The 24715-nt window shown below is 48.9% G+C and overlaps 1 protein-coding gene across 1 annotated transcript; it reads right to left on the reverse strand.

The window, feature by feature from the left end:
• Positions 1–558: 558 nt before the first annotated feature.
• LOC144178898 (uncharacterized) lies at positions 559–12604 on the reverse strand. Its single transcript, XM_077707042.1, has 3 exons — positions 11423–12604; positions 8855–9777; positions 559–2958 (listed from the first exon to the last, which is right to left on the reverse strand). The coding sequence occupies exons 2-3, from the start codon at positions 9654–9656 to the stop codon at positions 2654–2656; spliced, it is 1107 nt and encodes a 368-aa protein (XP_077563168.1). The 5' UTR covers positions 9657–9777; positions 11423–12604; the 3' UTR covers positions 559–2653.
• Positions 12605–24715: the final 12111 nt, after the last annotated feature.

Here is a 24715-nt window from a genome sequence, read left to right on the forward strand (position 1 = left end):
GACCGGCGCAAAGCTCCTCCCTTTTGTTCTGTGTTTCGATAGCGGTTCCGATTACTGTAGATTGCGATAACGCCAGAAGACTGAAAGGATGCCAGTTATCACTTTTGCCTATGCCTCCACCCCGTTGTCAAACAAAACACTGTACACAGCAGGCACGTCACAAAAGGGAGGAGCTTTGCGCCGGTCCTCACTGTCTTGCATGCGTAATCGTGCGAAGAGGAATTAAACTGCACAGTTCGATATCTCGAAGTACGGATGCGGTAGAAGAATTTCGCCGAATGAAACTGTGTACAAACATGATTGCGTCTAACTTTTCAATAAAAACGTGCCTGCTTACTGCAGCCGCTAAAAAGTTAATTAGTCGATTTTAGTTAATTAATCCACCGGCATGAGTAGTTACCACCTCATTGTGCGTACCCCTGGGCGCATAACCTCACAGTAGAGGTGGCCTTCCCGTACATTTAAGCGCCTAATTTAAAAAAAAAATCTGTCGACTTAACTTTGATCGCCCTCTATAGTGTCCCCAAAACTACCGTAGATCTAAAGAAGAATAGAGACAGATTCAGAGACACAATTCTCGGTGTTTTGTGGAAACTCTAGATCATTTTATCGAGCGAACAAAATCTGTACATTCGGTCACAACGCGCAAACCATAAATAAGAGACGCGTACATCGGGATCCGTGCCGGTTCTAACTGGCAATGATACCGCGTAAATAGTGTCACTGGGTGGACCTTCATGCAGTGAAGCCCTGTTTCTTAAGTGTTTCTTAGGAACAAAGGGTAGCAATGAAAAAAAAAAAAGGAACCTGCACATCGCGCCTTTTCGTCTACGTGCTTTGTTCTTAGCGAAGACCAGCTTTAAACCTTACCTGAGTGTACAAGCTTCGTGCGCGCACAGCAGCATTCTACATCTACGACACTTCGCGATGTCACCATGAACACACACTGGCACCTAACGAAACAAAAACATTCAAAGCCGCTTACGATCGCCGGCACTGGTATCACGTCCGAACCGGGCTCGAAGTCGCAGTACCGGCAGCGAACAACACTCCGCACGCCGACGACGCACACACTCAGCACTACACACTGGCAGAACGGGCGCCGAAGAGCACGGCTCCTTCGTGGGGGCGCTTCTGGAGAGTTTTTCTTCGGCAGTTTGCGGCGGGGCCCGCCAGGCTTTCTGCTCGTCGCGCCTCTCGTCCTTTGTGCGTTCGAGCATCTTCCCTTTTTCGGCAATTAGGCACGGAGGGGGAGAGGAGACGAGCAGGGTGGCGTTCTTCTCGCGGCCCCCGTCCTGGGAATCTCGCGGAAGGGGTGACTCCCAAGGGGCCCATCTGAGGCCATCCCTTTGGGGGGGCCTCTTAAATGGGTCACTAAATGGCGAGACGAATCCGGACCCCTTTGTTGGCGCGCAGATCCAAGATGCCGCGAAAGGTCGCCCATCTTCCCCGCTGACGGCTTCGGGCGGGCGTCTGTGTGTGACCCCCCAAGTCTCTCGGTAATGGTCCCGAAAGACGAACCTGGGTCGCAAGACAATGGTCTTCGAGTGTCATAAGACCATCAGCGCGAGCGGCCCGGAGAAAGAAAGAACGGTCGGCGCACTGAAGACACCCATCGCGACGACCACCTGACTCTCCTGCGAGCTGGGCTGCGCTCTTCCTCGACGGCCACATGTGCCTCGTCTTTCTCTGGAGCGAGCATCCTTTGTGGTCGGGCAGCAGATATGAAAAATCGTTTTCCTCGACGAAGGGTGCCGCGCGCTTTTACGGCCCGCCGCCCCGAAGGACACCGCGTCGCCTCTTCGACGGCAATTTCGCCGGTTTAAGGGCACTGAAAACGTCCAGAAAAACGCGCCCCACAGAGTTGTTGTCAAAGCGCTCTAGGCGACTGCACGAGGATCGTCACTCCGTTCTTCCCAGAGGCGCACTTGCGACCCACGCCGAGGAGGAAGTTCGGGAGCGAGCAATAAATTAGAAGCCCTCGACTGTCAGTCTGCGGTCGGTCTTCAAGGTGACTCGGGGCGCAGCCAGATGCTTCCCGGTGTTGGCTCCTAAGCAAGCATCTAGCGCGCTGGTACATCTGCACACGCGGTCTTTTCTCTGCCACCATTATTATATTTTCTTCCTTCCATTAGCCACCTGTTAATCTGAAATGCTTCCAGCTCAAAATGGGCGCACTTCGGGCTAATGGGACTTTGCCGTTTCGAGGCGTACTCTTTGAGCGAGTACCTGAAGGAGCATTATGCCAATGGTGCTGCGGCATGAGCCTACAGCTGCCTTTAAGACGGAAGGGAAGAATGCCTGCGTTTGGCCGTATACAGACTTCATAAATCGAATCACGCTGAAAATACATTTTTGGCCTACGGACTCTTACAAACCGGGAGACGATTGCCGTTATTTCCATTCGTTTGTACTGTATGGATCATGGCATTTACTCGTACGTGGCCCGCCAGCGGCTGCACAGGCGCTTCAACGCGAACACAGTTTCAAATACACACATTATACCAGACGACTTCTTGTCGTTCGTGCATTCCACAAAAGGTGTGCTTGACATATGAAACGATGATGAAAATGTACACTGATTTGACGAAACACAGACACACACACACACACCCACGGGTCCAGCAACAACCCGTCGTACCGCGAGCGTCATTCAGCTGTAGACGACACTGTCCAGCATTGTGGCGCCCAGCCCTTTGGCCTCTTGAAGCACGCTGACGAGCTCGTTTCCGGGCTTCGGAACGAGCAGGCCCCCCTGCAGTTTGTTCTCCTTCTTGGCCTTCATGCGGCGGTTCTGGAACCAGATCTTTATCTGGCGCTCCGTCAGGCCCAGGGCGTGCGCTATCTCGATCCGCCGCCGCCGCGTCAGGTAGCGGTTGAAGTGGAACTCCTTCTCCAGTTCGAGGGTCTGGTAGCGGGTGTACGTCTGGCGCGTCCTTTTGGGCCCCTGAGAGGAATCTGCGCACAAGAAGGAAGAAAAAAAAAAGCGATCTTACGCCTGGTAACGATTGCAAGGGCAAATTTGGTTTGAGCATTGAAGGAAGCCTCATAAAGTAAGGCAGAGAAAAAAAATCCCGGGCCATCTCCACTAACGTCAAACCTGGGGAGGGGCGAAGCTTGCGGTATATAAATGCATTCTTGGTGCCTTGGCGTTTTTGCGAACGCCGATGAAACCGTTGGGGGGTAGAGGTATACACCTTTGTTGTAAAAGTCTCTTGTCTCTGGAGCAGGAAGCTCTTTAGCGCGAAGCGTAAGCGAGTGTCCCGGTGTTTTTTTTTTTTTTTTTTTTTTTTTTAGTACGCGTTACGAAGTGCTCCGGCGCGAGGCGGAAACGAGTTTCCCGGCGTTTTAGTAGAGTGACTACATGAGACGACGATTACGATGACGACGACAGGAGACGCCAACAACCCCAGCCTCTAAGGGTTTCGCCCCTAAAAGAATGATAGAGTACCACGTGGTGCTCTGACTCCCAGTGACTTAAGATTGGCACCAATTTGGGTTTTTTATGCTTTTTAGGAAACCTTGCGCAGTTTTGAATCCGGCAGGTTCTAGGAATAGACAGAAAGGCTTGATGTGTACAGAAATATCGCCCCCGTAAGCTCTTCTCTCGGTCTTGCTGCTTATTTTTGTGGTTCGATTGCAGGCGTATTGTTAATTAGTAAAAAGGCAACACTTTCTCTGTTGCAGCACACGGCACGGCTAAGGTACCTCCTTCGCACGTTTAGCAAAAATTCGATGAATATGGGTAGATGTTCCTTGCAGCAGTTAGAGTAGGTTACACGCAGGGGGAGGGGGGGGGATTCAGATGTTAAAAATAATAACGGAAGTACACAAAATATTGGCAACCAAAACTTAATCAATGCAGGACTTTTTATCACACTTGCTACAAAGCAGGAATAAAAAAATTCAGGGAAGCTTGCACTCATGCGCAAAACTTGAACGGAGGAGCTATTGTAGGTGAGCATTGCCGGACACATAATTAAGTTTCAGTATCATTGTTTATTTGCATAGTTGCTGCACTAGTAATCCTCGTCATATACATCGAAGATCTCGTCGTGTTCTTCGCGGTGAGTGGTGGATGCTAGGTCATCCTCAGCACTGTAGAGTTCCACCAGCTCTTCGTCGGCGACTCGAGGCAGCGGTGGCCGGATCTGCGAGTCGTCTCGGGAAGGATTGGCACACTCGTAGCCATGTCTCCAATTTTCGATAATGGATTCTAGAGAATGCGGTGGCCGCGGGGACCTCGCCCAAGACCTTTGTAGCATTAGTGCTGGAGTTCGTTTTACATGCGCAGTTGCGCTTGCCGACAGCGCTGGAGGTGTTTTTTTTTTTTGCTAAAGTCACTGCGCGAGCTGGGTACTCGGTGGTCGCTGCGAGGCACGCGCTCACGAGCGCTCGCCATTTTTTTGGTATTTTTGCCTGCAAAACCGCTTGTACAATAACTCCGCTGTTGAAGAAAAATGCAGTAACGCGATGGCGGCTGGGACGACGATCAGTTATCTTGGCGAGATAAAGCGTGCTATAAATTTACCGATAATCGGGCCAGAAGTGAGCACTCCTTTGGTGCTTCTCGTATCTTGTTTTAAGAGGTGAGCGTATACGTACCCTAACATTGGAGGATTCGCGTTGTGTAAGCTCGGCAATAAAGGCCGAAAAAGAGCGTTGCTGAGCAACGTCGTTCTGTCGGAGTGTGAAGCCTCTCAGTCAAGGCCATAGATGGAAAGAGTGCCGCGTTAGCAACCAAATGTTCTGCTAAGCAACTCCCAGGAATGCCGTTTTTGGGCGCTGCAGGCGGGAACGTTCGAAGCGCGTTGTCAGCCACCGTGCTGCAAGCGGAAACGACTTTGTTTTTCGCGTTAGCATATGCCTCAGCCTTGACGATTCACGTCGCTGGTGCGTGAACGATTAGATAAACAACAAGGGAATAATTATAGAAACAATGACGGCAGAAATGAGAGAAAATACGCTCACGCGAAATATGTCTTCGCCTGGGAATATATACCCTGCAATTTAGGGGTGTTTCCTTACTGATCTTATGCCTGAAACAAACCGCCATCCTTTGATCGCCATTTCAGGCTGTGAATGAATAAAAATGAAAAAAAAAGCAAGAGGTATTCAGTCAGCTGTACTAAATGTCTCTACAATGAACAATGTGAAGGTTATCATAACCGTGGGGTATAGGCACAAAAAAAGGAAAAGGTGATCAAGGGTCTAGGGCGAGCTCGTTCCAATTCAACTGAACTTAAATGAAAGTCCACCGCAACTCGAAAGTCCAAAATCCGGCATGGTAACTCCTGGGCATTCTTTAACACACGGTAATCGTTGCAAGCACTTGCTAGCTTACCGCAGAAGAATATTTTATCCTATAAATATGTAGGAATTCAACGAGTCCGGAAGTAGAAACTTGGACTGTTGGGCTCATGTACGTCTTCAACTTGCGGACGTGTTGACTTGGGATCGTCTTGGGGGGCACCTGAACTGCCCTCAGTTTACAGACCTCATTAGTATCCCTTAAAAAAAACCTGTTGCTTTTGTAGCATTTTACACAACTTTATTTAGAAAGAAGATGAGTACAAAAATAGAGCATAAAAATCTCAGCTCAGTTTTGCAAGGGATATTCGGGGTATACATGCTTGCTATACCCTACACTTTCATTAGCCATAGCTGTACAACTGTTCCGTATTACTTGATCAAGTTCGCGCGAAGATCACTGCGTCAAACGTGAATAGTTAGCAGCCAACTGCGTTTATCGGTATCGTTTAATCCAAGGACAGGCCCCCAAAAGGAAAAAAAAAAACAATACTATACTTAGTTGTTCTGCTAGTGTGGTCATTCGGTGCCTCAGAGTCAAAGCTGCGTAAAGCTTGAAGAGTTGTTCCCATCCTATTCTCCTAAGCGTATGAAGGTCTCACGTTTTCGTTGCTCAGGATTCAATCCAGAATCTGCTCACTCCGTTCTTTATTTTTTCTCGTTCGACAGGAACGGAATTGGCTACAAATTGGGATCTTACCAGGACACCTGGAAGACTATATTATCGGGGAATAGGGAAATGGAAGGTTGTCGACGGATATTTTTCCTGATTGATTGTGAGATGTGTAGGGTGACCATACTCTTAGGAGGTAGAAAATGGGACATACCAGGGGGGGGGGGGGGGAGGGGGGGGGGCGTGAAAAGAACGAGAGATTTACATTTTGAAAAAAAAAAAACTGAGTGAAATTGCTCATTCAAAACGCTACAGTTTTACTAAGCACTCACTCACAGTTCAATTACGTGCGTTCATTTTGAAGGTCTCGCTTCGGGTTCGTCGTTGGCATTGTATTTTGCGGGCGACTGAGTTTTCTTTCTTTTTTTCTTTTTTTTTTTGAGCAGGAGTTTATCCCACAGGATTCGGTTATAAAAATCTTGGCACTTGTACAGAAAGTTCAACCATCCAAGTAACACTGCACGCCATGTGGACAGCATAAGACTTGGATGTCCCCGTAGACGTCACAATAATAAAAAAAAAAAGAAAAACGCCCTCCACTGGTGCCGTAGTTCCAGCAAAACACAGGACCAGTTTCACGAAGTGGACAATCTCGGCGTAGCATACCGCCTCTGTTGTCATCTTTTTAAAAACTTGCGCCCATCTCTCAGACAGGGACATACCGCACGGAAGAGTTTCAATCTTCTAGTTTTTTTTTTTTTTTTTTTCAACGATTTGCCTAAAGGGATCCGCTGGTGAAATAATGACTCTTCGAATGTGTCAGCTGTTTTGAGCTGAAGAAATGACAGGAATTAATCGAGGCTGCTTTGAATTTGAGGCTTTGAGGCTGCTTTGAAGCTCCATATATATTTGTCCAGATATTCTGTGCAGGCTTCATGGAATTCGCACACGTGCTGTTTTATGAAATCATTTCATTCGAAGAGGAACAGATTCGACAAAGACTTATGTTGGCATTTCTGTTGATCTCAGAAACGCACTTATTGCGAAGATACCTATTGAATACTCAAGTGTAGTGAAATAGAATATTCTAATTCACTGCAACGCAAGAATGTTTTTTTTTTAACTTTTCTTAATGTTTTTCTTGCAAACCGAGATTGTGCATGTGGGCTATAAATGAAGTCTATTCAGCAGCCGATGAAGGGGCTTCAGCCATATCATAGCGACAAGAAAAAATTCTTGTGGAGGATTTTCTTGTCGAGAATTTTCTTGTCGAGAAATTTCTTGACAAGAAAAATTTCTTCTACGAGGTAGGAAGCGCTCGGGGGCAAGAACAGGTTTAAATTGTATATCCTTTGTAAGTATTTTAGAATACTTAAGGACATAGTTGTAAAACGTGCTTGCAGCAAGCCGGCACAGTTTCGACTTTCGTCAAGTAGCTTGGCGCCAATTTTGAAACTGTGCACTCTAGCGAAAACGGTACATGATTTGCGTTTAGGCACAAAAACAAACGGGACGGACGCAGCGGACTTCATAAACGGGATTGTCCCGGCAAGAACAGGATGTGTGGTCACTCTAGGGATTTGTCACTTGGTTTCTGTGCTGTGCTTCACAAGTTTGTGAAGCGGAAGCACGTGACAAACCTTGAAACCAATAAAAAATACACCCAGACACAATAATTTCCCTACTTCCCGGTCACACCGATAAATCTCCTGCCCAGGTGAGTACTTGATAGTTTGTTTGTCTACTGATAGATGGCGCTGCGTTTCGGGTAGGTTTTGCTGCGTGACGGATAAAATGTACGCTTGTTGCTCCTAAATAGTACTTTCAATACAAGGGAGGAGGAATAAATGTTTTTTGAGCAGAAGGGTATTGGAAGAGAGAGAGAAATAACATAAAAATTGTCGAATTACCTCTCTCAATTTTTTCTTCAGTTTCGTATGTTTCCTACAGTTTCATGCCATTGACCTCCCATCTTACCAAACCCCGTGAAGTCTGTATATCATGTAGGTAAATTTACTTCCTAACTTGATGTTATCTTACCGTAACGAGGTTTACAAAATTGGCTGACCCTTCCTGGGGCGGATTGATTGATATCATGATATAGGTAAAAAAAAACTGCCGATGTGTGGATTGCCGTGCAATAATCTGACATTGAATACAAAAGTGATCCCTTAAAACATGAAGCGCCACTCAAACATCATGAACTTAGTTGTGTAGCTTATAAATTGTAATGTACAGAATAATTTTTATTCTTTTCCCTACCGTCCTGCCTCGTAATAAATTGCCGCAGGTTTGTGCTCGTGACATATACCAGGCACAAATTTCGGGTGTATCGCGAGGCACGCGTTATGTCTAATTTCGTTTGACCGTTATCTAGGCAATGTGTAGTAACAGCCGCCACCTATAACGCATCGGTAAGGCCATTTGAAAAGTAAAGACGACCCATAAGTGCTAGCAAGCCTGCACTTTTTTACTACACGGCAGCTTTTCTTCCATAAAAAAATGCGCCTTTAAACTTTGTAGTCCCGTTAACAATATAGATTGGTTGCATTGGTATAGCATAAACATCGTCATAAGCCTACAATTCGTACAAAGGCAGCATACGCATCGTATTATACTCTTTACCTCGGTCTGCGGTAGATTTAAAAGCGCACACATGTTATAAAGGCAATAAAAATTTTGCATTTTTTTTTTAAATTTGAGCAGTTGGTTGAATGAAAGCAGGTACACCGAAGAAAAAATTAATAAAAATTAAAATTTAGTTCTCAGGGGCAATGCCATTATAAGCGGCAAAAATTGAACTAGAAAAAAAATTAAAGTAATATTGCTTCAGAAGCTCATAAAAAATAACACGTAATTAGCTGCGAAAAGTTTGAAGTCCGCATTAAGAAAAAAAATATAAACACACACAACCTTGCGTTGACCACTTGCCTGAGTACGACTTCATCCAGGGGTAGAAGTTGTCGGCCTTGCCTGGCGACTGCGCCGGAGAGCCCTGGCGCTCGTTCGTCGGAGTCGGCTCCGCGCTGCTGCTGCTGCCGGCGTAGCTCTCCGGCGTCCCGGGGCCTTCGGCCTGGGACCCGGCTCCGCTGCTGCCCGGAGTGGCCGCAGCGGGACTCGAGGCCGCCGAACTCGGGCCCATGAACTGTGGCTGCGTCGGCTGCTGCTGCTGCTGCTGCGGCGGCGGAGGCTTAACGTTGCCGACGACGAAGGGCGACACACTCTTGCTGTAGTCCTTGGAACCGACCGCAGCGGCCGTCGGGGCCACGTGGCCGAGCGCCTCGGGCGGGGGCCTGGCGGGCACGGCCGCCGAGTAGTAGGGCCCCACGTTGGGCGGCTCGTAGCACGCGCTGGCCGCGTGCTGCTGAAGCACCGAGTGATGGTGCTGGTGGTGAGGAGACATGCCGAGCGCCTGGTGGTGAGCGTGGTGGGGCGGCGGGTGGTGATGGGGGTGCGACTGCGCGTGCTGGGCCTCGTACGGGAGGCCCTTAGGCGCCGTGTCGAAGCGGCCGGAGTACGGGTACCGGCCAGCGCCGAAGGCGGCAGCGGCGGCCGCCGACGCCGCCCCAGCGGCGGCCGCAGCATACTGGTGGTGGTGGTGAGCGGTCGGTGCCTCCACGTATCCCGTCGGCGCCGCCGAGTACTTCGATGGCGCGGCGTACAGGTGCGGGTCCTGGGCGCCGGTGGGCCAGCCCGTCGCGCCCGGGCTCAGGTTGCCGAAGTACGAGGTCATGACGCGCCGCACGCTGCAGCCGTCAACATCGCGCCGTCACCCGCCCTCGACCGTTGGCGTTCGGGGCGCGCCGGGCGCGCGCGCGGCTGTCCGGAGAAGAGGGACCCACGCGGACCGGGCCCTGTGGAAACAATAGCAGGAGGGGAGCGGGCTAAAGTGGCCGCTCGCCGCAGTCGGCCGGCGGCAAATTAGCGCGCGGCGGTAATCATAGGTAGCCCGTCACGTGACGCTCGCCCGTCGGCGGCCAATGGGCGCGGCGTCCGAGCGGTCGCCCGCACGTCAGCCCCCCGAGTACCATGGCAGCTGAAATGCTTATGATGAGATATGGATTAGAAGTCGGAAGGGCCTCACATGTCCATTACGAGCTGTGAGGGGGAGCCGCTTCCCTTCAGATTTTTTTCCTCCTCGGCTGTGGCGGCGGGCACGTTCGTGTCACGGAGAGAAGAATACACCTTGGGCGCACCAGGCCCGCCGACCAATCAGAGCGCGCGACGCTGGCCAACGGGCAGTCCGTGGCGCCCCGCGCATGCCAACCACACAGAGGTCCCCTGATTTGTGGCGCCCGCCACGTCAAAGCACGGCCTCATTGTGGCTGATGAAGGTGGGTCAGGCTCCCGCAAGAACTGGGATTTCTTCCACCGCCTTGGCCACTTTTCTCTGCTACTGATCAGGCTCACGGACGATAACACCATGCTTTTCCTAAAACTCTCCACTTTGACCACCTATAAAAGGTCGTTACCCTGACCATTTAACTGATATCTATGTCCTTAACGCAAGCTAATTTAAAATAGAGATGATGATCATTACTGCCTCTTGAAACAGCCTGTATGGCATGCTTTTTTTCATTTAAGAGATTCTACAAGGCAGGCAATTCTAGGACGCGGCGTCACGACAAAAGTTCAATGGCCTTTTCCATTTGCGGAGGTGTCTTACAGGACTACGAACGCTTCTCTAGATCGTGCAAGCAGACGCCCTACAGCGCGCATAAATGAACTACACCATCGTGAAAAGTTCCTTGCCCAGCATTCGGACTGGGCAAAAGTTTACTGGCCTCGTCGGGGGTGCCACACCTAGGGGGCGACTAGTAGCCTAACGCAATCCCGCCGCTTCGGCGGAGAGGGAGCCCTCCTCTCTGCGTATTCGGTTACGACTGCTATGCCCGCGATATATCACAACCGGATACACCTCTCGGCGGTGTCCGGTTACTCGTGTAATCGTTTCCATTCGCAGGTAAATTGCCTCGCTGCACTTTTACGGGGGGACCGAGATGCGCGCAGTCGCGTAGGGGGGGAGGAGAGAGAATTTCCAAGGCTTCCTATTCTACTTCTTCTGGCGAAAACATTTGCGCTTCGCTAATGTCCCTTTTGGCGGTAAATTTGTAAACATTGTTCTTTACAGAACCGCGGTTTGAACTAGGGTGCTGTTTTAAGGACGTATTTTATGTGGGAAGCCCGAGTATACGATTTAGCCTTGTATACGTAAAGGGATTTCTCAACCTGTAACTTGAGATCAGTTTTTTTTCTATATCTGGCTTTTAACATATAGTTCCAGTTTGACGCGCTTCGCTTCACTACGATTACGTTCAAACCAGTCTCTCACGGCCGTTCAACACCCTCTCAAACACAAAGATGGAAATTATTCATAAATACCTCAGAAATTATTCCAACTCCTGGGAGCTGCTTGTCTAAACACATTCAGTCTCCTTACGCAAATTCATTCATGCATTGTAAATAAAGAACGCAATCCGATGTCGAGGAAGTACTCACGATTTCAGAGGCTGCCGCAGACTGGCATCCGATCCGTGGTAGTCCGTTGGCCGAACTGCCTACCTGAGGGCCTGGGCAGGATTGGCGCACGCGGTCGCGTGCCCGAGCGCCAACTCTTCCGAAGCGTTCTCCTCTACCGTGGCGCGCGGCTCACAGCCACCGGGGATTCACCGGGGGGCACCGGGACCCGGGCTCTAAATTTAGCGTCGAACGACGACAGATGTGTGGGTTGCCCCCTCGCCTTTTCTTCATTTCCAAAGCGTTTTTGTCGCCTGCTGCCGGTCGTAAAGGGCGCCGAGTGCCTCGGCGCACGCGCGTATGAACCTGGTGTCCGCTGACCCTTCTCTCCCCGCGGAGTTTGCAAATCCGCTACCCAACAAAGTTAGCACGCGCGCGAACCGTCTGTGCACGCACACACAAACACTGCTGCAGCAGGAACGGCCCCGAGCCCAGCCAATGATCGGGGACCACGAGCGGAGGAGCACCCGCGGGAGCACAATCGGTCAACGGGCGGAAGAGGTGACCGGTCACTTTTTTTACTTCTCTGCCCCTCCTCTGCGAGGACACGCACGCACAATAATCACGCTCCGTGGGCACACATCGCGCTCCGCAGGGGGTGTGGGCTCCGGGCGCGATTGTCGGCGGGCCCCTTCCGGCCCGTCCGCGCTCCGCAATCCCCGGGGGGCACGACGTCGATGGACGCCGCCGCAGTCGTCCCGTCGGCCGTCCGGCGCGCCGTCAGTCCGTCAGAGCATCCCGGCGGTGAGACGTGAAGGGCGCGATGGAGCCGTCTAATCCAGAGAGAGGGGGTGTAGATAGCCGTCCGGGGGCGCAGGCCGCTCCACTCTGACTGAGCTCGTCGTCCGCCGGTGAGCCGTCTGCGCTGACTGACGACCCGAGCGTACACAGAGCCGTTCCCGCGTTTACGTAAGTCACCAGGTGACCGGCCGAGTGTAGCTTTTTGCTTTTGCGGGCCGCGCGTATAATACCTCGTGCCGCCGAGGTGTGGGGGACGGCCCGCGCGGGGGAAGGGACGGCCGGCCGTGCGGGGAGGGCAGTGCCGACCCCCTTGCGGCGGCGGGACGATCCGCCTCGCGTTCATTTTGATGCGCCTTTCCTCCCCCCTTTCTGCGTGCACGCCGTGGAACAGGAAAGCAGCCTCCACGAAGGTCCCCCAGCGGCCGCTCATTGGTCAGACGGCTGGCCCCCTTGCACGCGGCGCTCTTGTTTTCCTGGCGCCGAGAAGCGGCCCACCTGTGTCCCGCCATGCACTCGCCTCGCCGAGGTCGCCAACGTGCGCGTTGCGGCCGACCCGCACGCGACAAGCCCGTGGAAAAAAGACAGGGCTGGCCGAAGCAACCTCAGTCCTGGAAACGGGGCCCACGCACTGGGTCCTCCGCACCGAAAGCGTTTCTCTCGTTGCAATCTCGAGACCTGGCCTTGTCCCAAGAACAATACACCATATCTCACGATTACGCTGGTGAAATGGGGAGACTGCGCAAACTGGTAGCTTCACCACTCTCCAGGAATGTGCACATAACAAAATATTATTACCAAACGTAACACGTATGCGTTATCGAACGAAAATTTTACCACGCCGGTAATGTCATAAACGAGCCTCTTTGGAGTCTGTGCTTGGGCGATTGGTATAGCGCCGAAGGGAAAGAGCGCGGCGGGGCAGAAATACAGACAGTACGGAACGCTGTACCCCGCTAGCTATATCTTGTGCGTTCGTTTCGTCACTGTTGTCTAAAATCAAGTTCGAGCATTGCACCACCGTAGAAATATTTTGCAAAACGCGCGAATTCGCAGCAACAAAACGATGTGTTTGATAATAGCGCGATACGAGGAAGAAAACAGTTCTATTAATGCCTGCGGTTCGACAAACGAATTCCTCCCAATAAGCCGGACGTGATGCGCTTCGAAGACACAAAAATACTTATTCGTCCCATTCCACCCTTCCGTGCTTTCAAAAATATGTCTCGCGGGTTCCCAGTGAACTTCCGCCGCCTTTAGATCTAGTCAGACGGGGAAGCCGTACGAGTGCAGCAGGTCATAACACTCGTTTTCGCGTTCACAGAAGCGTCGCAGGCACGCGTCAGCACTCAGGCGCGGAGGAGTGGGCCTCCCGCGGCGTCCAAACTGTTATTGCCGTGTTACCGCACGGGGCGCGACGGTGGGTAACAAGTGTGTCACCCGAGTTTATGGGCGCGAAGATAAAGGAGACCAGTGCGGCTTTCGGGCATCTCCGGCCACAAAGGCAAGGCCAATTGGTCTTCAGACCTTCAGACACCCCCTCCTTTTTTTACGGTTGCACCCACTCTCCCTCTCTGAATATACACTGCTTTCCCCAACGGAGGAGCGACAAAAACGAACGGCTGATTTCTTACCCAAGTAAGCACACACCTTCGCTTTGGTCGTGCGCGAACCCGCACTTGGCAGGGGTCCGCGCCGGTGCCGTAATATATGGCCGCCGCCCCTGGGCTCTTTAAGCTCACTTTACTACCGCCGAAAGCACTTCAGAGAGAGGGAGGGGGAGTGCTGGCCGCCATACGCCACTGCCTTACTACGACTTGCGCGGGGTACTCACTGCGCACATCGGAGTGAGCAGCGCCTCAACGCGGGAGTCGGAACCTCCGCGCCAGTAACCGAGAAAAAAAATCCACTAAGCGAAAACGAAAAGCATTGGCGGTAGCGATAAGCCTTGTGGGCCGCCTTGGGCTCACGGCACGCGCGTAAGCTCGTACTCCTTAAAGAAAAAAAAAAAGAGGTTAAGGGCGAGGTTTATAGAGGCTACGCACACACTGAGCGGCGTCTTGTAAAACTGCTGCTACAAATCGGTCGGTGTGTGTTGGTGGGTAAATAAATCTGGGCGGCCCGGCGGCTCCGCCGCCCGGGGCCCCTCGCGGACCGCAATTTATGGGCTGCAGTAAAATTCGACTCCCCGCCGAGACCTCGGCGACGACAGGTGGCTGGTAGGAGAGGGCGGTGGTCGCCTTCGTTATCTCCTGGTCTTTACCCCCGAGGAGAGACCTCTTTCCTTTAGGCGGTGCTTTACTCGCTGGCGTGTGCGTAACCCGCCGCTCGCAGCCGGCCTTTTCGCCCTCGTGTTCCTTATTGCCACGGCATTTAAGCTAATAGCCGCCTACTTGCTCTCTCCCGTGCGAGTGTGTTTAAGAGGTGTGGACGCGGTTTTTATCGCCTTGTTAGCGGTGCTGGGACACCTCTTATCGCATTCAGATGACGCGAACGTGAGTGGATCCTCTAATTAATTAATTCAAGGAACTTGCGGTTCTTCTGCAATTTATGGCGGTGTTTTTTTTTTTTTTTTAGGTTGATTTGAGAGGCCCGATAGATGCAATTGTACGGGCAAAGCTTCTGAAAAAGTAATAGCCTTCAGCAGTCTTTCGGAGAGCTTTCGAATCCTTACTTCTCAGCATTTTAGCGTCTATCTTTTAACTAGAATATGCAACGTCCGTCGAGAATTTGTATCTAAATATTTTTTTTTTCGTTATTGGAATTTAACCTCTTCACTACACCGTCATCACAACAGCGGGAAACAAATTCGTTTATGGCCTCCGGAATTACTCGGGGTATACGAAACGCATTTAAATTAAACGCTGGTAACAGCCGCTTGAAGAAGTCTGGCGGCTGCCTCCCTTCTATCCACCCTCTCAGGTGTTTCCAGCGTCATTTTACACGGCTGAGAAAACTCGTTAATACGTGCCGGGCACGTGATAAGCTGCTGAGACCCTTCCGGGCGCGACCAACTTTTGGCGGCGACAACGGCGACGAAATTATTGGACGGCGAGCGCTGACCAATGGGAGCTTGTGTTTCTCCGGCGCCCATGGGAACGGAACGGCCATTACATGCATCGAGATATATAAAAAAATCGCGGAAAAAAGAGTGCAGCGGACGAAAGCGATCTGCGGCCAGATTTCGGCAGGGCATGTACTTCCCTCACCCGTAATACGAGGGAGAGGAAGACAGGGCCTGCCTATTCTGAAGCTCGGGGCGTCCGCGTGTATGCCAGGTCCGTGTATACCTGGCTACCTGGCGCCGAGCCCGTTTCTCTCTTGTATGTAGCTGCCCTTCTCTCCGAGTCATTAAGAGCCATCTCGTAAGCTGGCGTCCTCTACGGGCGGTATTTGGAGCTACTGGCGCGATTCCTTTTGGTTCAACCGGACGGCTTGAGAGATGGAGGTCAGGAACTGTCCTTTGACGAGGCAATCCAGATTTCCTTGAATTTTTATACTTTCAATCGAGGGGGAAGTCACGTTGTCCATGAAACAGCTTAGTTCGTGTCGCTTTTTTAAAATATATTCCACAGTGCGTACGTGCCGCCATCTGATTTATCGCATTCAGTAAAGTATATAAATTGATGGTTTGCGTATTGATTGTTGTTACAAACTTACGGTATGCAGTTCACTATTTTTTTTTTTTTGCGGGGAAAGGGGGGTAGGTTACGCCCCTTAGTGGAGGCATGCGGAATAATTTAGGGACACTTTGGAATTTTTAAAGTGTGCTTAAATCTCGGTCACGGGCGTTTTGACTAATTCATTCGTTTTTAACGCAAAATTTATTTTATAACTTGAGTTACCGCAGGGACATATATCTCCCATAACACTTTTAGGTTGTCTTGAGTACCTGTAAACTTTCCTTGCGGTAACTGAAATTACAAAGTGATTTTTTTCGTTCGACACAGATAGATATATGGTTGTACAGTTCGAAATTATCTAGTCATACGAAACATGGAAGCATGCCTCATGGTCTTGATGACGCCATCTTAGCAGAGACAGGACGTTATGTTTATCTCACCTGACTGTCAGGCTTACGCATGATTTACATATATGCGACCACGCCTTCTAGATTGCGTCTAGTTCTTTGGATGGAAATTAATCTACGAATTAATATCTACACCTTCACAGAAGCGGTAACTTGCAGGGTTAATCACAATACCCGTTACTGTGAACAAAATTTCTTTGGCAAGAAAATATTTGTTTACGGGTTTCTTGGGCTACACAATACGCTAAGCGAACTCATCGAAGCTCAACGCTTAGCGCAACGAGAACGACTTACGTACAGCGCGACTGGACGGCACATCCTCGACTCAGTTGGCATCACCTACTCGAGTACTGCCCCAACCAAGGTCCCACTACAACCAGCCATAAGAGAAGGCATATCCATATCACCCATTCCAAAAAACATGGATCCCGTGCACAATATGGAGCGAAAACACGCGCGAGCCAAAGACCTCCACAAACAGTACGAAAAATCAGAGAACGTGGCATACGTGGACGCAGCCGATTACGAAGGCCGCGACGCCATGGCGTTCGTGGTAGTCGATCAGCAGGGAAATTCCATAGCTTCCGGCTAATGACGGCCTCCGCAAATATCAAATATGTCATCAGTGATTCTAAATCTGCCATTATAAATTTTTCGAGAGGGCGGATCTCCCCAGAAGCGTCTGCAATTCTTACATCTGGCTTCCGTCGTGATGTGCGGACCGGCAAAATCTACCTGATATGGGCACCTGCCCACCCCGGCCTGGCCGGGAACGAGTGCGCGCACGATGGTGCTCGAGGATTCACCGACCGAGCTGACATCGACCCTAACACCCCATTCGCCCATTCGCTCCGATGGCCGGGTAGGGATGGGCTCGTGTCCTACAGGAACATAGAAAATCACTATCGTCTGGAACGGGCCCGTTCCGCCCCCCCCCCCCCCCCGCTCACCCGTCACTCAACAAGAGGCAATCCGTCGTATGGCGGCTACTTCAAACGAACTCATATCCAAACGCGGTTATGTATAGCTACTGCATGCTATCCAGGGCAACATTCGGACAAATGCCATAGATGTAAAGAAAGGGAAGATCTAGCACATATGCTATGGGCCTGCCCGCAGGCGGCTATACCCGCGCGCAGAATCACTCGGGAGGAGCAATGGGAGACCGTGTTGCTCAGCCACGACCCAGCGGATCAAGTCTGGGCCGTCCAGCTGGCCAAAGACGCTGCTAGAGCCCAAGGGCTCTTGGCCGACGCCTAGGATCACCAGCCACTCCCAATAAAGTTATTTCTCTCTCTCTCTCTGACGGGCTGAAATCCGAAGAATTCCTAGAAGCATTTCTAAACACAAGTTCGGAAGTGTTTGATCACTTCAACATAATACGTTGTTTTAAAGCGCAATGTGAATCTGTTTGCACTTTATGATATCTTACACAGAAAGTCACCTGCAGTGTATAATGAGCTAAAAATTTTCTAAATTTTAAGTTGGAGTTTCACGAGTCGAATGTTAAATATGCAGGATCCAAAATTGATTCCGTGCACCCCCATAAAATTTGTGGTATCATTTCCTGTGATGGTTTAAAATGGGCCGCTGATATTGGAAGCCTCCTGCTACGGGTCGAGCTTTGCCTCACCGTCAAGCAGTGAAGCGGTGCGTAGAGAGAGAGAGAGAGAGAGAGAAACCCGACATACACTATGGGTTGTTTGCGTCTCATGTTAGTTAGGGGTCGTACACGTCAAACGAGTATCTTACAAGTTAAGCTGATGCCGTTTAAAGTTCGTCCTGCTGGAAAGAACGAGGATAGGAAGCAAAGCACGGGAAGCAAGAAGCCGACGCGACAGACCGGGTGGCAAGCGCTGTCTACGCCGCTGTCTACTTCTCCTGGCTACGCCGCTGGACTTTTTGCAGTTTGTCACAGCAATGAAAATAGGAAAATAGATTGCTTTGCTGCACCAGCGGCACCGCATTTGCGAATTCGCAGGCGAAATTCGCACCATGTAGAACGGGCTTTTAAGACGCCTTGCCTCTGGCTCGCGTTGTCGAAAGGCTGTGTAATTTTGCCGCTTGAAAGGGTTTGCTTTGTGATCCGCAGCGGCCGAAGCGTGGTCAGTGGCAGAATCGTAGTCGGTGGCGCTTCCATCGGCTCTGTGAAATCACAGGAGGCGCTTGCTTGAACTTGGTTGACCTTGAAGGTCAGAGGGACGCTACGAGGCGTTTGGCGTTTACTGACAATTTACGTGGAGTAATAAGCTTCGGTTAAAAAGCCGAATGCACATAAGCACTTCTCATTAATTGTGAATGCGATATCAATAATCTCCAGCTGAACGCCACTGTCTAATTGAACGCTGCAGGCCGTTCTTCGCAGCGCGAAGTGGCCTCGGCTCTTAATGATTGCTGCCCTGCTGGTCGTTCGTCGCGGCGCGTGCTGAAATTAAACCGATTTGAACAAGGGTGTTATAATGAGAAAACATAGCAAATGCGATAAACGTAGAAAAAGAGAGGATAGAGAACGTGCGGTATCCGCGCGCTTCCGGTCCCTCCCGCTTTTCTATAACCGACTTTTTTCTCTGCCAGTTGCTCATTATGAACCAGCACTAACTGTTCGAATTCAGCTTCAAAGCGAACGTTTCTGTCCCACTGATGGTTGATGTCGCACCGGAAACGCACTGCAGGAAAACCAACTTTCTCTTTCTTGATGATGATGATGATGATGATCGTGGCTCAAGTGAACGAAAAAAATTAGTAGTGGCTTAGCTCTGCTATGCCAGGATATACGTAGCGTGAGCTAAGGTTCAGAAATCCAGTCCAATCCAGTCCAGTCCAGTCCAGTCCAGTCCAATTCAGTCTAATCCAGTCCAGTTCAGTCACTGCTCCTCGCGCATGCTCAGCACGGCTCTTCACAAGCCACGAGAAACGGCTATCAAGCGGCTCCGGTGCAGCGTCAGACTTGGCTACTGCGCAATTGAGGCGCACACCTGGGCACGCGCCGGCGCCAGTGCGTCTGCCGCGGCTATGACGCAACACAATCCAACACAATCCACTTTAATCCAACCCAATCGAAGCCAATCCAATCCAATCCAATGTCCCCCGCGCTGGCGCAGAACTATAGAACTGCCCTTCACGGCATACGCGAAACTGCTCAACCTCGGCCAGTGTAGCTTACGCTACAAAAACGCTTCCCTCTGACGGAATCGAACCTGAGACCCTCTCGTAACGACACCCGACGTCTATACAATTGCGCCATTACGGCACAGTCGAAGCAGTTTGGATGTGGAGAGGGTTGCATGGACTTCCAAAATTAAGCGCAAAATTCATGGACCCCCTCGTCTGACGACGGAACGACGGCAATGGATGAACGCGAAGCCTTCTTTTTGCAAAATCATATTGCTAAGGGTCAAAATAAACGCTACAGCTATCAGCAGTACACACCGTCTGCGAGTCAGTCCAAATTCAGACAACCATGAAATCCCTCACAAGAAATCAACAAAGATTCGGAGAATTGTCTACAATGAATGCATATCATTCTTATGCCGTTTATCTTGAGAATAAGTTCTTTACAGCCAATTTCATTGGTTTTTTAAAATCCTGTCCGACCAGTTATCTTAATTTTCGCTATTATAACAATTACAGGTGTTACTCGCGCCAAATCTGCATTTTTTTGAAAATGAAGGGCGTTCACGGTTCGTTATTCTCCGCATTTTTATATTTTCTTGTTTTTTAGTTTTTCACAATTATGTTCCACCTATTACCTCAATTTACGCTACTATAACGATTACAGGTGGAATTTACGCGAAATCTGCATTATTGTGGAAATGCAGGGCGTTACAGGGTTCCCTATTTTCCGTATTTATGAATTTTTTTTTTAATTTTTTACTTTTTCAAATTCTTGTTCTACCAATTATCTCTATTTACGCTTTCATAACGACTACGGGTGTAACTACTATGAAATCTGCATTATTGTGGAGGTGCAGGCCCTTACACGGTTCGCCGTTTTCCGTGATTTTTTTATTTTCCGTAATATTTTGTTATTTTCTGTTTTATCAAAGTTCTTTTCAACTAATTATCTGCGTGTACGTTATTGTAACAATTACAGGTGGAACTTACGCGAAGTCTGCATTGTGTAAATGCAGGCCGTTACACGGTTCCCCATTCGTTTGCATTTCTTAGTTTTCTGATTTTTTAGTTTTCAAATTTTCGTTCGAACAATTATCTCCACTTATGCTTTTATAACGACTACAGGTGTAACTTCTACGTAATCTGCACTATTGTAGAGAAGCAGGCCATTACACGGTTCGCCATTTTTCATAATTTTTAATTTTCCGTATTGTTGTTCTTGTTTCGTGTCGTTTCAAAATTCTGTTTAACAAATTATCTCCATTTATCCTATTGTAAGGATTACAGGTGGAATTTATGGGAAATCTGCATTATTGTGGAAATGTTGGCTATACACGGTTCGCCATTTTTCGTTATTTTTTATATTTTTCTTATTTTTTAGTTTTTCAAATTTTCGTACGGCAATTTTCTCCATTTATCCTCTTGTAACGATTACAGGTGGAATTTATAGGAAATCTGCATTATTGTGGAAATATAGGCTATACACGGTTCGCCATTTTTCGTTATTTTTTATATTTTTATTATTTTGTAGTTTTTCAAATTTTCGCACGGCAACTTTCTCCATTTATCCTCTTGAAACGATTACAGGTGGAATTTATAGGAAATCTGCATTATTGTGGAAACATAGGCTATACGCCTCGAGCGCGGCCTGTAGGGGCGCCACTGAAATCCCCCTACCGGCCCGTTTCGAAAGCAGCCGCGGGAGTCTCCGGCCCGCTCCCCCCTGTCGCCGTTGCTTTTGCGGCTCGTTAAAGACTGCGATTTACCGTTTTTACGCGTTCGAAATACGGAATAATGTGGAGCAGGCACTCTGTTTGCAAGCGTGGTGTGTTTACGAGAGTAAAAACGTTTATGACGCGATCTTAGTGTGGTAAATTCGATCGGTATGAGCGCCTGTTGTGTGTCACAGGCCGGCGTCCCGAAGCCGGCATATGCATGCAGCTGGTTGCGATTCCGCTGCCCTGAAATTTAGTGGCAGTGTCTCCGTAAGCCGTGTTTCCGCCGATGGCCTTGTTGCGGCCATACACATTGTGATGTAAATCGACTTTGTGCGCTTGTATTATCTAGCGGAGCATTTATACCTGACAGCACGCAAGTTGCGCTTATGTTGATCACTACTCTGAACAAGCCAATGCGGCAGAAATTTCACAAACATTTTACGAAAGAAGTACGATGGATAATGCAAAATTATACTCGGGAGTCAGCACACGACGACAAATTTTAATGCTAGGTCCTCTTGTCCCGAGGTGAGCGCTCGCAAAGATAACACTTATCCTCCACGAGAAGCGCGGAGACGGGCTTATAGAGTAATCCGCTTCCACGACTAAACTCTTCTTCGAAACATCGTTATATGACACGGGGAGACTGCAGAATCTAGCATAAACCGAAATCAGAGAGCCTTATCAGATACCACACTCTTCAACGAGCCCGTGTGCACAAGATTTCGGCGCCCGTTAAGGATCTCCAGGTGGTCAAAATTAATCCGGAGCCCTGCACTACGGCGCGCCTCATCGCCTCCGTTGCGTCGGCGCGTTAAAACCTACAAAAAATCAATCAACTCTTCCAGCGACACCTCGTATAGCTTAGCTGTGAACTGCCTACCCTGTATTCAAAAAATGCGTCCGCAGAGTGATCAGCCGTTTTTCAAGGAGAAAAACAAACAAAAAGTGAACACGCAGCTTGTGTGTGTGTGTGTGTGTGTGTGTGTGATTACTAAAACATTTGTTCCTTGATTTCGCTCCGCATTTGTAAACAACGATAGTTGAGCGGCCCCCTCCTCCCTAGCCTCCCCCCCCCCCCCTAATGTCTTGCGAAATATCAGTGCATTTCGCATCTTGTTGGTCTGAATAGTATACCTTGCTTAAATGTACGTCTTTAGCATTTCAGAAGCTGCACTTTGTTTTTTTCATTCCCGTACGACTATTCTATTTATTCCTGACTTGCAGACGATTCATTTTCCCGTGGTTTCATTAACTTATACATTGGTGCTTGCTATAAAGCTTGATTGGGCACATATTTGACAACGCACAGCCTTTGAGTGTACTTAACGTTTTCGCGTGGCTTATATTCCCATAAAAGGCACAAGTTATTGTCAGCTATTGGGTTATCACGTGCCCGAAACATATTTTTCTACGACGTACATATTCGAAGCAAAGCCGCATTTGTTGCCTGCTCTGCAAAACGCACCAACCTCTTACAGTGCCAATATCAGGTCTAAACGAGGCGACAATAAATAGAATTCGCTTGTGCTGACGTGTTCGAAGGTGACAGTGGTGATATGCTGCTGCCGTCGCCGATGCCCGCAAGAGCGGCCAAGAAGCGCGCAGAACCGCCTCCCCGGGTAGCTCTCGTTGGCGTTCGAGCGCTGTACCAAGACGCAGCTGTTTTTTTTAAGTGCCCCAAACGTGCAGTTTGCTTACAGACGTCACCATAACAAGTTGTTTAGTGCGCGGAAAGGCAAAGAGAAGCGAAAGAGAACCAAAACACTGCATGACCACCTATCAGTTACGCAGCGCTAATCCCGCAAACGCCGCGGAGAAGCGGCGGCAGGCGGCGCAGCGATCGCGAATCTCGAGGCGTATACACGGTTCTCAATTTTTCGTTATTTTTTATATTTTTCTTATATTTTAGTTTCTCAAATTTTCGTACGACAAATTTTCTCCATTTACCCGCTTATAACGACTACAGGTGCAACTTCTTCGAAATCTGCATTATTGCGGAGATGCAGGCCGTTACACGGTTCTCCATTTTCCCTAATTTTTTTTTAGTTTCCGTAATATTCTTCTTATTTTCTGTCTTTTCAAATTTCTGTTCAACCAATTATCTCCCTGCAGGCTAGTGTAACGATTACAGGTAGAACTTACATGAAATCTGCATTATTGTGGAAATGCAGGGCGTTGCACTCCTCGCCATTTTCTGTTTCTGAATATTTTTCTTATTTCCTAGTTTTTCAAATTCTTGTTCGGCCAATTATCTCCACTTATGCTATTGTAACGATTACAGGTGTAACTTCTACGAAATATTCATTGTAGTGGAGAGGCAGGCCCTTACATGGTTCGCCATTTTCCGTATTTTTTTATTTTCTGTAATATTTTTCTTGTTCTGTGTATTTTCAAAAGTTTGTTCCACGAATTATCTCCATTTATGCTATTATAACTATTGCAAGTGGAACTTACGCTAAATCTGCATTATTGTGAAAATGCAGGGCGTTACACGGTTGGCCATTTTCTGTATTTTTATAGTTTTCTTATTTTATAGTTTTCAAATTTTCGTTCGACCGATTATCTCCATTTACGCTTTCATAACGACTACAGGTGTAGCTTCTAGGAAATCTGCATTATGTGGATATGCAGGCACTTACACGGTTCGCCATGTTCCATAATTTTTTTTATTTTTCGTATATTTTTCTTATTCTCTGTTTTTCAAAATTCTCTTCAATCAATTGTGTAAATTTACGCTATTATAACGATTGCAGGAGGAACGCGAAATCTGCATTATTGTGGAAATGCAGGGCGTTACAGGGTTCGCCATTTCTCTTAATTTTTTATAGGTTTCTTTTTTTAATTTTCGAAATTCTGTTCGACCAATTATCTCCTTTTTCGCTATTGTAACAATTAGAAATGGAACCTCCTCAATTTCTGCATTTTTGTGGAAATGCGAGGCGTTGCACGTTCCTGGCTGTGGGGGACTCGGGACGGGAGAGAATGCTACGCATTAAAAGCTTCTGGTTCAACCATCGCCATCGTTAGACGGAAGAATGCACCATTTTTTTTTTTTTTTCATTTCTCTGTATGTGTTTTTTTTTTGGTGGCCGTGAAATACATGAAGTTTTACAAATGCATCAAATACATGAAGTGCGATCGTTGGAACTCCGAACAGTGGCAGCTACTTCCTCCACGCTCTCTGCTTTTCCATGCGCATCCCCAGGCGTAGCGTCAATTTCAGGCGTACGATTCTTTCTCGGGATTTATTTTTGAGTAACGCGCTATGGAGCCCCATAATGTGTTAAAGCCGATAGAAGTTTAGGAGCTATGTTGTTGCTGAAGACGGCGCGGCCGGCTTTTCAATCACGGGACCATTCCTGCATTCGCCCAGAGACGTAGCGAGATGTGGGAGGAGGGGGGTTGAACCCCATCCATATTTCTTCCAGGCATTGCTGAAGTGTAACTTAGTGTTCCTTTCAGCAAAACTCCTTCCTTTGGATAACCCGTAACCCCCTCCGAAAAATATTGATGGCTATGGCCCTGCTTTCACTTTAAAAGCGGAAATAGAAACAAGAAAGCAACTCGCGTGCTATTGGCCGGAATTGACACAACGGAGTAACTCAGTTTTGAATTGCTCCCCCCGATGGGACGTGAGGGGGCGTAAAGTGGTGCGGTAGTTTCCCCGGGATC

Source organism: Haemaphysalis longicornis, unplaced genomic scaffold (assembly GCF_048455015.1).
Source record: "Haemaphysalis longicornis isolate Haplotype H1 unplaced genomic scaffold, Haemaphysalis longicornis Haplotype H1 scaffold_4, whole genome shotgun sequence".
Classification (NCBI taxonomy): Eukaryota; Metazoa; Arthropoda; class Arachnida; order Ixodida; family Ixodidae; genus Haemaphysalis; species Haemaphysalis longicornis.

Coding starts and splice junctions, on each gene's coding strand:
- LOC144178898 (XM_077707042.1), bottom strand. CDS start 9,656: ATGACCTCGTACTTCGGCAACCTGAGCCCGGGCGCGACGGGCTGGCCC. Junction 2,959..8,854: donor CTGGATGAAGTCGTACTCAG/GCAAGTGGTCAA, acceptor TCTTGTGCGCAG/ATTCCTCTCAGGGGCCCAAA.